The 12,092-nt window shown below is 61.4% G+C and overlaps 1 protein-coding gene across 3 annotated transcripts in view; it reads left to right on the top strand.

Annotated features, from left to right (window-relative positions):
• Positions 1–12,092, top strand: part of PTPA (protein phosphatase 2 phosphatase activator) — a 27,938-nt gene extending 15,846 nt beyond the window's left edge. For 2 of the 3 annotated variants that reach the window (XM_067040552.1, XM_059072011.2), the window contains 5 exons: positions 286–385; positions 1,297–1,421; positions 2,294–2,394; positions 6,709–6,816; positions 10,788–12,092. In XM_067040552.1, the coding sequence (XP_066896653.1) occupies positions 286–385; positions 1,297–1,421; positions 2,294–2,394; positions 6,709–6,816; positions 10,788–10,874 (521 nt within the window). In that variant the 3' untranslated portion in view covers positions 10,875–12,092. The remainder of the gene's footprint in view (positions 1–285; positions 386–1,296; positions 1,422–2,293; positions 2,395–6,708; positions 6,817–10,787) is intronic. The other variant, XM_067040553.1, reaches the window with a different exon arrangement.

The following is a 12,092-nucleotide window of genomic DNA, read 5'->3' as shown; positions in this document are numbered from 1 at the left end:
GTGCTGAATAAATAGGGTAGAATTGATGAGTGAGTTAAACCTCCAAAATAAAATGTGAATGCCTATTTAAGAATCACCAGACTGGGCCTTTTTAGGAGTAGAATTATAGTACTTGTGGTTCTTAAAAGAACCTAGTTCTTTCTGGATGGGGAAGAGGCCCCGTTACCTGCATGTTGACCTCCCTCCTTAGACGGGAAGTTAGCAGTGATTTGGACTCTGGTGAGACCAAGAACAGTCCCACGCCTTCTGGAAGACTGTCAACCTCGGCTGTTTTTTCTCCCCCAGGACATGAAGCTGCCTTTGCTGCTTTCCTCTGCTGTCTCTGCAAGATAGGGGTGCTGCGAGTGGACGACCAAATAGCCATTGTCTTCAAGGTGTTCAATCGGTGAGTGAGCCAGGAAGGAGGGGTGGCTGCCAGTGGGAGGAGGAGCCAGGGGTCTCTTTCCTCCTTGTTACCATCAGACTGGGGACAGGGTGCTAGAGGGGGCTCCCGCGTGGCTGTTGGTTCTCTTGTCCTGTCCTAATCAAGCTGTGACTGTGAACAGGGTGTCCAAGACTCCTCCTTCCGACAGGTTCAAATTCAAGTAAAAATAAGTGAAGGGAATGTTACATAATGACCGCTACTGCTTCTGTGGCATTTATCACGTAGAGGTAACTTCTAAGCGCTTTACATACAACTCTTTTTGTTCTCACGAATACGCTCATTTCCATTTTATAGATGAGGAAACTGAGGCATAGAAATCAAGTCCCTTCACGGAGGTCACAGCCAGCTGAACCCAGGCAGTCAGGCTCTGACCTGCTCCCCTCCCCACCCAGACCACCTCCCGGCACGTGGGTGTGTCTCCGTCACCAGAGGGCGCTGACACATCTGTTCTGGGCCCCACCCTGATGCTGCTGGTGCCGCAGCTCCAAGGGCGGTTCCCGAAGGGATCTAGGGGATGATCTCCTTGGACTCCCATCAGCTTTCCTATGCGCAACCTGAAGCAAGAGAAGCTGCGGCTCCTGCCCAGGCTCTCAAGTTGTCAGGAGGTGATGGCACTGACCCCCTTTCCCAGTTGGTGTTTTGCCCCTTTCCTGGGCCAAAAGGAGGCTGCGTGTGAGAGAAGAAAATGAAGTTCCCTAATTTTGAGTGTATCAGCTGATGCATAACATAGGCATGTAGGTTGCAATTGAAAAGGAGACCTGTTACACTCTGAGGTGGTTATTTCTGGCCTCCTTTGCTCCCAGTGGCTGAAGGGTTGAGACTGGCTTTCTACTTTTTGCCACCTCCCCTCCCTTCCCTGCCCTCCTGTGCAGGTACCTTGAGGTTATGCGGAAGCTCCAGAAGACGTACAGGATGGAGCCGGCCGGCAGCCAGGGCGTGTGGGGCCTGGATGACTTCCAGTTTCTGCCCTTCATCTGGGGCAGCTCGCAGCTGATAGGTACTGAGGTACCCTGGCCCTCCTCCCTTCCCCCCTTCCCTCCCCGCCTGCCCAGGGCACACAGTGACAGCTTGTGAAGCAGGCGTTAGAGCGGCTATTGACGAGGCTGCGCTTGCTGCCGAGGTGCTGCTGCAGCTGGCGTGGCAGGCGGGGGAGGCCGAGGCAGATAATGGAAAGTGACGTGGGTTGGGGCGAGGGCGCCTGGCGCGTAATGGACTGGTGTGAAATGCGCCCCGGCTCCTGGCAGCAGCTGCGGGGTCTTATGTTGAAAATGAGGGGGTCTTTGGACTCAGTGACCAGCCTCATCCACTGTTATTATCGAGCCGTGCACAGGGGGGCCCGTCCAGGAGCTGCCGCTTGCCCCGGGCCCGCTCTGGGGGTTCCCCCCACTTTCCCACGGGCAAGCCAGAGTGGGTGAAGGGTCCACGTCTACGTCCACGTAGGATTAACCGCCGACGAAATAACGTGAATAAACGACCCTCTGTTGAGTACTTCCCCGTGCCGGGCACTGCCCTCCGGGCTTCAGGCAGGTCACCGCGAGGGCCCTGGCAAGGGTCTTTGCCGGCAAACCGCTGACCAGCACTTCCCTGTGCAGGCACCGTGCCAAGTGCTTTACGGTGGTCCTGGCGTTCAGGTGGCGCCCCACAGCCCCGCGGCGCGGACGAGGAAGCTGAGTTGCGTGGCTGGAAAGAAGCAGCTTGTGACACTAGAGTGCAGACCCGCACAGGGCCACTGATTGCTCCCGCGAGATCAGGCGCGGAGGGCGGCGGGCAGGACTGCAGCCCTGGGGCGGGCGCAGGTGGCACTGGGCTGCGGTGCCCTGGCGGTGCGAGCGCCTGGTTCTGAAGCCCGGGGCTCTTTGCTGTTTCCAGACCACCCGTATCTGGAGCCCAGGCACTTTGTCGATGAGAAGGCCGTGAACGAGAACCACAGGGACTACATGTTCCTGGAGTGTGTCCTGTTTATCACCGAGGTGAGGGGAAGGCGGTGAGGGAGGGGCCCGTGGCAGCCTCCGGGCTGAGCGGGACTGAGGCTGGTGGCTTTGGACCCAGGAGCCCGAGCTGCTGTCGGAAGATGGCAGGGCCAACCCCTGAAGTGGGTTATTGAAAAGGAAGCCCAACCAGGCCTCTCTGAAAGGTTAAGCCACCTTCTGACTGTCCAGGCTCTCTTCCTCTAAATCAGTACTCTAGAGTTTCTACTGGAGCCGACGGATTAAGACCTGGTCATTAGGTGGACTTGGTGACCGACGCAGCAGGTCTGAAGGGTGGGTGGGTATTGTTGGGGGGGGGGTGTCAGCATCTTGCAGGTGGGGGCCACAGGGTCTGTAGAGCTATGTGGGTGTGGACGTGTGCAGCAAAGCCATTGCAAGAGTTGGAGAGACGAGTGGACGGCGGGACAGATCCCTGCTGAAGGGACACACCTTTGCTGGACCTGGGCCACGGGAGGTGCTGGAAGCGCAAGTGAGCAGGCCTGGACCCCCAGCCCACCCAGCGGGGGTCGTTGAACTGGGTGTCGTTGTCCTGCTAGGGCCTCCCGCCAGTGCAGCCTTGGACCGCTTCCTCAGGGTCACCTGGGGAGCTTGTGAAAATGCACGTTCTCGGGCCCCACCTCAGCTTTCTGAATCAGAATCTTGGGGGACGAGCGCTAGGAACCTGAATTTAAACACATATGCCGGGTGATCATGCATGCAAGTTGGGGACCCACTGCGCTTGGGCCTCTCTTTCAGGAGGTGTGGGGACCTTTCATCCTCCCTGCCTGGTACCCGCCCCACAGACTTCCAGAGGGCACCCTGGCTCTGCCACCTGGAGAGGGTCTTGCCCCCGTTCTCTTTCCTGACGCCCGCAGGCATTCCTGCTGGCCCGGTGATGTCCCTCGCACAGCTGTGGACACCCCTGCCTGTGCGGGCTTCTCGGCTGCCCGTTCTGAGCCCCCTGCAGAGGGGGAGACGCCTGGCTAAGCAGCCATAGCTCCAGACTCCTGGTCAGCATTCGGCTCAGGCCTCCGCCAAACTCCAGAGGCCAGAGGGGAGTGCCACGTTCTTCCAAGTCAGCAAATGAAGGCCTCCTGACGGCTGGGCGGCCACCACTTGCTTCTCAGAGATCTGCTGCCTTCAGCACTGTAGGCAGCCCAAGGTCGGAAGGACTCCGGGGCAGCCTGGCTCGCTGCCTTGAGAGCCAGTCACATGCTGCTCCCTCCAGAGTAGAATGGGAGGGCCTGCGGAGCTGGGGAGACCCCAGGAGGAGCTGGGTGAGGAGAATGGGTGGCCTCGCCCGCTCCTGGGGGTAAGAGGCTAAGCTGTTTTGGCTGGCCAAGCCTCTGGGTCTTTGTCAGTAACTAACAAGGAGGAAGGCCAGGCTGGGCCTCAGGGAGTATGGGAATTGACTCCAGGTTAAAACTTTGTTTCCCTGTTTGTTTGTTTGGTTATGCTGGTATGAAAACCCCAAAGCTTTCCTAAAGTTTGGGACCCAGGTCCTCTGCTAGAGGAAATCCTACAGTGGCCACTAGGTGGCACTAAAGACACATTGAACTCGGAGGAGGTTTTCATAACAGTTGAGGGAGAGTCATGAACTGGGAGGAGGCCGGCAGGCCCTAGAGTTCCTTGGTGGTTCCACACGCTCTCTGCGAGGCCTGGTTTTCGCCCTGGGCCTCGGTGCTTGGGCCTGGTGGTGGGCGCTGGGCGCTAGCAGGGGACGTGCCCCGGAGCCGAGGTGACCGGCAAGAGCCCCTCTCGCCCACTCGGCCGGCCTAGAGCAGAGGCTGGCGCAGCTCCTGATGGGGGCGCACGTTGTGCTAGTTTTCCGGAGCCTGGGCTCACCGCCCAGGCCAGGGTTTTCGCAGCCCCCAGGTGGTGGTGAGGGAGGCCGAAGGCCTGGTGCTGCGACGTGGGGACCTGGCGGCCCGCGTGGAGCCCTGCGTGCTGTGGTCAGGAAGGGGGCAGTGTTGCCTCTGGAGACCCCAGGGATCGCTAGAGCTGGTGCAGCTAAGAGATTTAACAAACAAGAAGTTGGAAATGAGACTGTGCTTTTCCTCCCGCCGGAACCAGCCTGTGACCTGCCCCGGTGGCCCTGAGCTTCCGGATGAGGGACCTCACCTTGCACGGCTCCTGCCGCTTCGGGAAATGCAGCCCTGGCGCCTTTAAGAGCCCAGGGCAGGCAGGAAAAGAATTTCAGTTTCAATCTGGCTTCTAAATTTGGAGTTTTGGGAAGGGAGGGATCAGATTTCAGCTGGAAGGGAAGGAGCTGACAGGAAGGCGCTGTGCAGAGCCTCGCGCCCCCCCCCCCCCCCTCAGTTACTGACAGAGGAACCATTTACAAAAGGCCGATTCTCCTGGGAGTGGAGAGGCAGGAACGCTGCGTCTGTGAGTAATTTCCTGCTCAGTATGGCTGCTCTGACTCATGCGATTCCCCTGGGGTCGCTGCGGGCCTGCGGCTGGCTTGCTCCTTCTCGCTCTTTCTCTTCTCCCTTTGTGGCTAGAAGGAGCGATTTTTTTTTGTCTTCCCGATCCCATTCCTTTTCCCCCCTTATCTGCTTTCCTTTCCAGGGTTGCAGAGGCTCCTTCTGAAGGACCTAAGGAGACCTTGGGACCCTGAAGGCTGGGGGAGGGGGGAAGCGCCCCCCCCCCCGCTCTAAATGGCATCTCTGGCCTTTCCATGGAGGCGGCCCAGGCCACCGCGGCTCCGGAGCTCGGGCCTCCCCCCGGCTCTGCCCGCGGGCCAGAGAGGCCTTTTGGGTCTCCCACCCCATGCCCCTAGCGGGGGAGGCTGGCCCACAGGCAGAACTCCCTGGTTTCCCCACGTCCCTGGGCAAGCCTTGGCCACGGAGCCCTCGCTGAGCAGACCCCTGGAGCTGCGGCTGTGACAGAGCCGGCAGGGTGCCTCCTGGGTGGTTCGCTCACGGGGCCTAGTCCAGAGTGAAACTGGTTCCCCAGCTCCAGGGATCCCTGAGCTTCTCGGGGCCTGGAAGTACGCAGGAGAGGGCTGGAGCCTTGCGCTCCTCCCGCGGGGCAGAGAGCCTGGGGAAGGGGCGGGGCGAGGGGAGGGCGGGGTGGAGCCTGGCGGAGTGGGACTTCGGGAACAAAGCGCCCTGAAGGCCAAGCCCCTGCAGGCTGGGGGCTCCTGGCTGCCTTCCTGGAGGAGGGAGCCTTACAGAGAGGAGGGGAAAGATTCTGGGTGAAGGGACTGGACCAGGAGAAGCCCTGTGGGGACCATGGGCCATGGCCTCACTGCTCGAGGAAGGAACCTGTTGTCCTTGCTACTGAACCCCAGGGGTTGAGACAGGCTTTGGGGGGACTTGGGCCAGGGGAGGGAGATGGCAAGGGTAAAATGGCAGCTTTTTCGACTTAGATCTTACAGTTTTGTAAGAGTTGCCTTGCTGCAGGAGCGAGAGGCCTGCGAGAGTGGGTCACCAGGCGAGTCCACAGCTGAAGGGTGGGGGGTTTGTGTTCCTGGGACCTTATGCTTATGATGCCCGGTATGGAGACCCATCCCTTCTCTCTGGGACAGCTCTCCACCAGCTCTGCCTCCACACACAGCCTCTTCTGGAACCTTCCACTTGCTCAAGGTCCAAGTCTGCTTTCTTGCCAGCTCAGCCTCTTTGCTTTTCAAACTCTTTCTTCTGAAAACTGGGGCTCCGGGTGCTGAGCCCCGTTCCCCCCGGCATCAGTGTTGCTAATCAGTCCAGGAGGGGACTGTGTGGCAGGGGATTGTGAACTGCTTGTTAGTAAATACAGGCGTGCTGGCCTTGTGCTGTTCGAGGGGTTGTGCTCAGGTGCGCGAGCTTCCTCCTCGCAGCGCTGTGGTTTCTGATATCATGGGGGCTCCGCCGGGCTTGCCGCGGAATTTCTTCCAAGAGGAGGGACTGGGAACGGAGCTGTCCTTGCTCCTGCCTGCCCCTCGCTGCTGCCCGCTGCCCTCCCTTGCCCACTCCCCCGCCAGGTCAGCCTGGCTTTCTAAACAGACCTTCCTCCTGCATCTGTTGCAGGTACCCTGTGGCTCACGTCTGCCCCTCTTTTCCTTCTTCTGCCTGCCATGCAGAGGGCAGTCAGATGCCTGGGTTTGGTCTGGGCCCTCCCCCAAACCGACCCTCCCTCGGCTCTTCCAGCTCTGCCTGTGGCAGGCCAAGAGGGACCCTGTCTCTGGCACTTGTGTGTGTGTGTCCACGTATACGCACGGGCCTGCAACTTGCGCGCGTGTGTACGTGTGTGTGCTCCCGCGGCCTTGCTGCAGGGCAGCAGGGGACGTGCCCCCGGGCGACCCATCTCTCCAGCTTGTGGCCTCTGTTTTCCCAGATGAAGACCGGCCCCTTTGCAGAGCACTCCAACCAGCTGTGGAACATCAGCGCCGTCCCCTCCTGGTCCAAAGTGAACCAGGGTCTCATCCGCATGTATAAGGCCGAGGTGAGTGGGGACTGGCCTGCACGCTTGGTCCTGGGCTGCCGCCCCCTCACCCCCACCCCGCTGTTTGGCTCTGAATCCAGCTCTGAACTGTGGGCCAGCCCCTCTGACGCTTGAGGCCGCAGAATCTCTTGGCTGTGGCATGGGCAGCTAGAAGAGCACTGGGCTGAGGCCCAGCCTGCCCTGTGACTGAGCCAAGGCCCCGCTGCTCGGGGGTCTCTGTTCCCACTTGTCAAATGGCTGGAGGCCCTTCGCCGCCCTGTCTCCTGTGGGGACACGAAAATGAAAACAGGCTTGGGAAAGGGTTTTATCCTTCGGAGGCATCATCCAAAGCAATGTCTCTCCAACTTTGGTGGGTCTGATCGCTGGGCAGGTGGGAGGGCTTGTGGGGAGGCTGGGAGCTGGCATTTTTAATGACGGCTTGAGGTGGTCCTCCCTGCTCTCCAATCAGAGAGGCAGGGAGGGGTCTGGATTTCCTGGGCTCCCCGTGCTGGGCGGAGGCGGCCCCTCCCCTGCCCTCTCTGCTCGTCCACTTTGGCACCCTTTTCCCAGCCAAGGAGGTGGCTTCTTTTCTGGCAAGTAGGGAGGAGACATTTCTCGCCACCCCGTGCTTTCCTCTGGCTCCTTCCGCATCTCATGCAGACCAATCCTGGAGCTGCTTGGCCTTGGCCAGGGGAGGGCCCGGGTGTGAAGTCCCTCACCTGGAGTGGTGGGCCCCAAAGTCCCCCCTCTCACCCTCAGGCTGGCGGTCTCAGGTGTTGCCCTGCAGGGGCGCCTCTCTCGACCCTTGGTCACCCCTCTCCTGGGGACGGGGGTTCTTCGGGGGGCCTCCTGACACCCAGAGCTCACTTGGACCCGTCAACAGAGGCAGAGGAGCAGGGAGGGCAGGGTGTAGGGGCTTGGGTGCATTTGGTAGTACCAGTGCTTCCAGTGGGCCTGGATCCCTCTGCGTGGCCCTGAAGGGGTTAAAGGCTCTGGAACCGACCGGGCCTGGCCCTCTCTCTCCCTTCCGCTCCCTCCGCCTCGCCTCCGGTCCCCTTCCTCTGGACTTCACATCCTGTGTTTAGGTTCCAGCCCACATACCTCTCTAATCTGAGAGGAGCTTTTGCTGGGGCTGTGCAGGCCCCTTCCGGCCACAGCCCGGCCCTCCATGCTGGCCCTCCTGCTGGAGAGCAGCCGGGGTCCTGCTCTCTGCGTGTTCTGTTGTCCTTGACACCCCTGCCCGCCCCAGTCCCACAGTGGGCGCTGAGGGGGACTCACTGCTGGCCGCACCCCCCGCCAAAGGCGGGACTCTTGGGTGTCTTTCTGCTTGGGATCTTAAGTGCCGTCCTTTCTGCAGGCTCTCGTTTGAGTGACTAAACTTATCTTGACCTGGGCCCCTGAGGGCGGAGGAGACCCTGCCTCCCTTCCCTACCTGCCCTGTCTGTCCAAAGGCTAGAGAACTCTGGCTGACAGGTTGAGGGAGGAGCAGATTAAGATTAGAGATGGTGATGGGGCCACACAAACAGAACAGTCCATGGTGTGACAGTTGTCAGGATCTCTCTGGGTGTCCAGCACAAGGAGGTCAGCCGCTGAAAACCGCCCGCAGCTCGGGACCAGACAGGGGACACGAGCAGGTAACCCGGCGCCCTGCCTGAACCCGGGGACTCCCACGCTGGGTGCGTGCAGCCTGCTGGCCGCTGGCGGCCGCCGGCTTTGTAGGGCAGCGCTGGAGCTCACTGGCTTGAGTTTAAAGACACCAAGTGTCTGTGATTCGCGACACCCGTTGGGAAGTTGCTCGCAGGTTGCCCTTAGTCTTCCGTGTCCCTGCGAGTCCTGTGGTCATAGGCTCTTTGCTCGGAGGAAAGCAAGGAAAGGACTTGCTTTTCCAGACCAGTTCTTGGTCCTTGGGGAAGACCTTTGAGGCTCACCATTCTTGAAGTCCACATGGGGGTTAGCAAAGGCCAGAGCCCCTGGCCAGAGATGGCTGCTGGAGAGGAGCGGGTCCCCTGAGCTGCCATAGAGGCCTGACCGGGCCTGGCATCAGGATCTGGGACCAGCTGTCTGCATCTCCCAACTGCCTGTCAGTTCAGCCTTTCTGGACTGAAGAACCACATGCTTTCTGGGACCCCTGTGGGTGCTGGGGCTTGTCTTTCCTGAGGGCTGTCACCGTGCTGGTGCCCCCTTCAGAAGGGCCTGGCAGGACTTGGGGAGTCCGTTCTCCCCCCGAGTTGCCGGGACCTGGGAGGGCCTCCAGCTGGAAGGTCTGCACGTGGGCAGGCAGAAGCTGTTGCTCTGCCCAGGACACGGGAAGCGCCGGGGCACAGGTCACTGGAGAAAGGCCTGGCGAGAGGCTCCCTCTGCTGTGACCCTGGAGCCCCCGACTTCCTTTGCCCCAAGCAGCCTTTTGCCTTTAGCCCAGCTCCCTCTGCCCCAGGCCTTGGGGAAGCTTGTTCTGGGTCCCTGAGGGCGGAGTGGAGAGAACCTCTGCCCCTGCGCCCTCCCCCTAAGCCTCCTGCCTTTGCAGCTTCTCAGGCCTGAAAGCTAGAAGCAGGTTGACCTTTGACCCTTTCCGGAATTCCAGGACCCTGGGGGGGACCCCCCTTTGACAAACTCCCACCACTTCCTCCATGACATAAGCACAATGGCAGCTGCCTTTTCTTCTGGCCTGGATCTGCTGCTCTTCCCTCCCCCCACCCCCAGCTGCCTGCTCCCCACTTTCTGTGCCCCAGGCCCAGGAGCCTGGCTGTGGCCTGGAGCTCTGCTCCCACACAGAGCTTGGTTCCCCATCCTTCCATCGTAGATTTCCCTTCCTGCTCACCTCCTGGTCCCCCTTCAGGCCTTGTGGCCCACCCCCCTCTCTGACACACACACGCGCACGCACGCACGCACACAGACACACCACACACGCACGGACACACACGGACACACACACACACACACACCTGGGCAGAGACCTCCTTGCTTCTGCGGCTGGTTGTGGCGGTGAGGGAACCTGGGCCAGCGCGGGCGTGCCTTTATTCCTCTGAAGGAGGGCACAGTCACAGGATGAGACTCTTGCCCACTTGGAGGCCATAAGTCTCGTTCCACCCCAGCCGGGAGGTGCACATTCTGCCTGTTTCTGTGGCCAGAGGTCTGAGAGGAGGCAGATCCTTTTTCACAGGTGCGGCTGCCTGTGTGGTGGGCAGGCATGGCAGGGCTGGTGCAGGGGGCTGGGAGCTGGGGGCCCCTCACCCTCCCGGTCCTGTGTGGTGTGGGCCTGGGGTCCGGCTGCCTGTGGGCCAGGCCAGCTTCTGGGTCGGTCCTGCTTCTCTCTCTGCCAGAGCTCCGGGGCTGAGGCCTGGCGGGGCTGGGTTCAAGGAGCAGCGCCATCCGCTGCTGAGCCACCCCCTGCACAGGGCTGCTGCGAGTTGCTCTGGGGGTGGGGAGGCTGCCAGCTGGTTCTTAGTGTCTCGCTCTGAAGTGCCAAGATGCCTTTTTCAGTCTAGAGAACTGAACATTGGGAAAATGGGCCTTGGACCCTTCTCAGGCTTGGGTCCCAGTATCCCTACACCTCTTCTCCAGGGCTGGGAGAAACCCCATGATCTGGAGGGTTCTTTTCACCTCTGGTCCCCAACTTGTCCCTCTGGGCCAGGTGAGGTCACTTGGCTGCCTCTCTTCTTGGCTTCTGCCCTGCGGGGTTAGGCTGCCTTCTCTCCCTCCCCCTCCCTCGGTCCCTCTCATTCACTCTCATTCTCGTTATTTGGTGGACCTGACCTGATTGTCGTGGACTGGGGGGTCTTTGGATGGGAGGGGGTGATCAGGAATGGCTCAGAAGCTCTGCCCTTCCCCAAAGGCCTGGCTGCTTCCTGGGCCCTGGGTGGACTCCTGCTGGAACTGTGCTGCTCCGGGCCTCCGGAGTCGTGCAGGGGTCCCTCGGAGGCCCGAGAGGCTGGGCAGGCCTTGGCAGGGGTGCAGTGCGGCCCTCACCTCTCTGCTCTGCTCCCTCCTCGCAGTGCCTGGAGAAGTTCCCGGTGATCCAGCACTTCAAGTTCGGGAGCCTGCTGCCCATCCATCCCATCCATCCGGCCGCGCCGCGCTAGTGCCGCGTCCCCCCACCCCCGCTGTGTCCCCCTCCCCACCCCCTCCCTCTGTTCTTTCTGTTTGATGAGAGGCTGTTTACTGGGGTGGCTGGTGAGCGTGGGCTTGAGGGAGGTTCAGGGCATAAGGCTGAAGGACCCAAGTTGGGAGAAGTGACCAAAGTGTGGCCAGTTTCCCGACTTCCCCTGGGGCGGAGGGGCGGTACTGCGCTGTCACCGTTGCTTTCCCTTCCCAGGTTGCCTTCTCCCCTCGGCGTGGGCCAGTTTCCCGAGCCCTGTTTGGGTGGATGTCTGGGTGTCCTGAGGGCTGCGGGCTGAGGCTGGCGGCCAGCCTGGGGGGGTCAGGAAGGCAGAAGCCGTGGCTTTTCTGGCCGGTGACGCTCCCAGCTCCTCGTCACGGCTGCCCCCCGGGCCTGTGGGCCTGTGTCCACTGCCTCATCCTTGCTTGTCTGCTCTTTGGCTTTTGGTTCAAGGGTGGCCTCTGGGGGGCGCTGGCAGAGCTTGCTCACCAGCGGATTGGGTGAGGCCTGCCTTTCCAGAGCTCTCCCTGGCTGGGAGGGGCTGGCAGAGCTCCGAAGGAAGTGGCGGAAGTGGCGTGGGCTTGGGCCAGGGTGGCCGTGGAGAGCCCGGCCCGTCCTCAAGCCCCTGTAGCTGGGAGCTGGGTGAGCGGGCCGCGGGGGGGCTCCGGAAACAGCAGCCCATGCCCTTCGTCCTCCCGCCTCCCCGGCCTTGCCTGCTGGAGTTCCAGGATGAGCTCTGAGGGCCGGCAGGGCCTGGGCCGGGCAGGCCCACCTGGGGGGTGAGGGGGTGCTGGGAGCAGCAGGCCAGTTCCCGAATTTTCTTCTGCAGGGGGCTGCTCCCAGGCCTGGGTCTCGCAGACTCTCCCCTGCCCAAGCCCGGGTCGGCCCATCTCCACTGCTTCCTCCCCCTATCTGGGTCCACACAGCCTTTGGGAAGGGGGAGCACCCGAGAAGCACAATTCAGGGGCTTGGCCTTCAGGTCTAGGCCGGCGGCCGGGGCAGAGGCTGGGACAGGAGCTGCAAGTCACAGAAATCGTTTTCCTAGTAAAGGCTCAGTCCCTCCCCTCCCTCCCTCCCTCCCTCCCTCCCTCCCAGGGTCCAGCCCGCAGCTTCCTGGCCCCTCCTTCCCTGGGCCCCCCCGGGCCCCCCAGCCCTTGGCGCCTTCATTGCTCTTCAGATTAAAGCCTCTGTTTACACCTGT

The sequence above is a fragment of the Kogia breviceps genome, chromosome 8, assembly GCF_026419965.1.
Source record: "Kogia breviceps isolate mKogBre1 chromosome 8, mKogBre1 haplotype 1, whole genome shotgun sequence".
NCBI classification, from domain to species: Eukaryota; Metazoa; Chordata; class Mammalia; order Artiodactyla; family Physeteridae; genus Kogia; species Kogia breviceps.
This window is presented reverse-complemented; position numbering and strand designations above follow the sequence as displayed.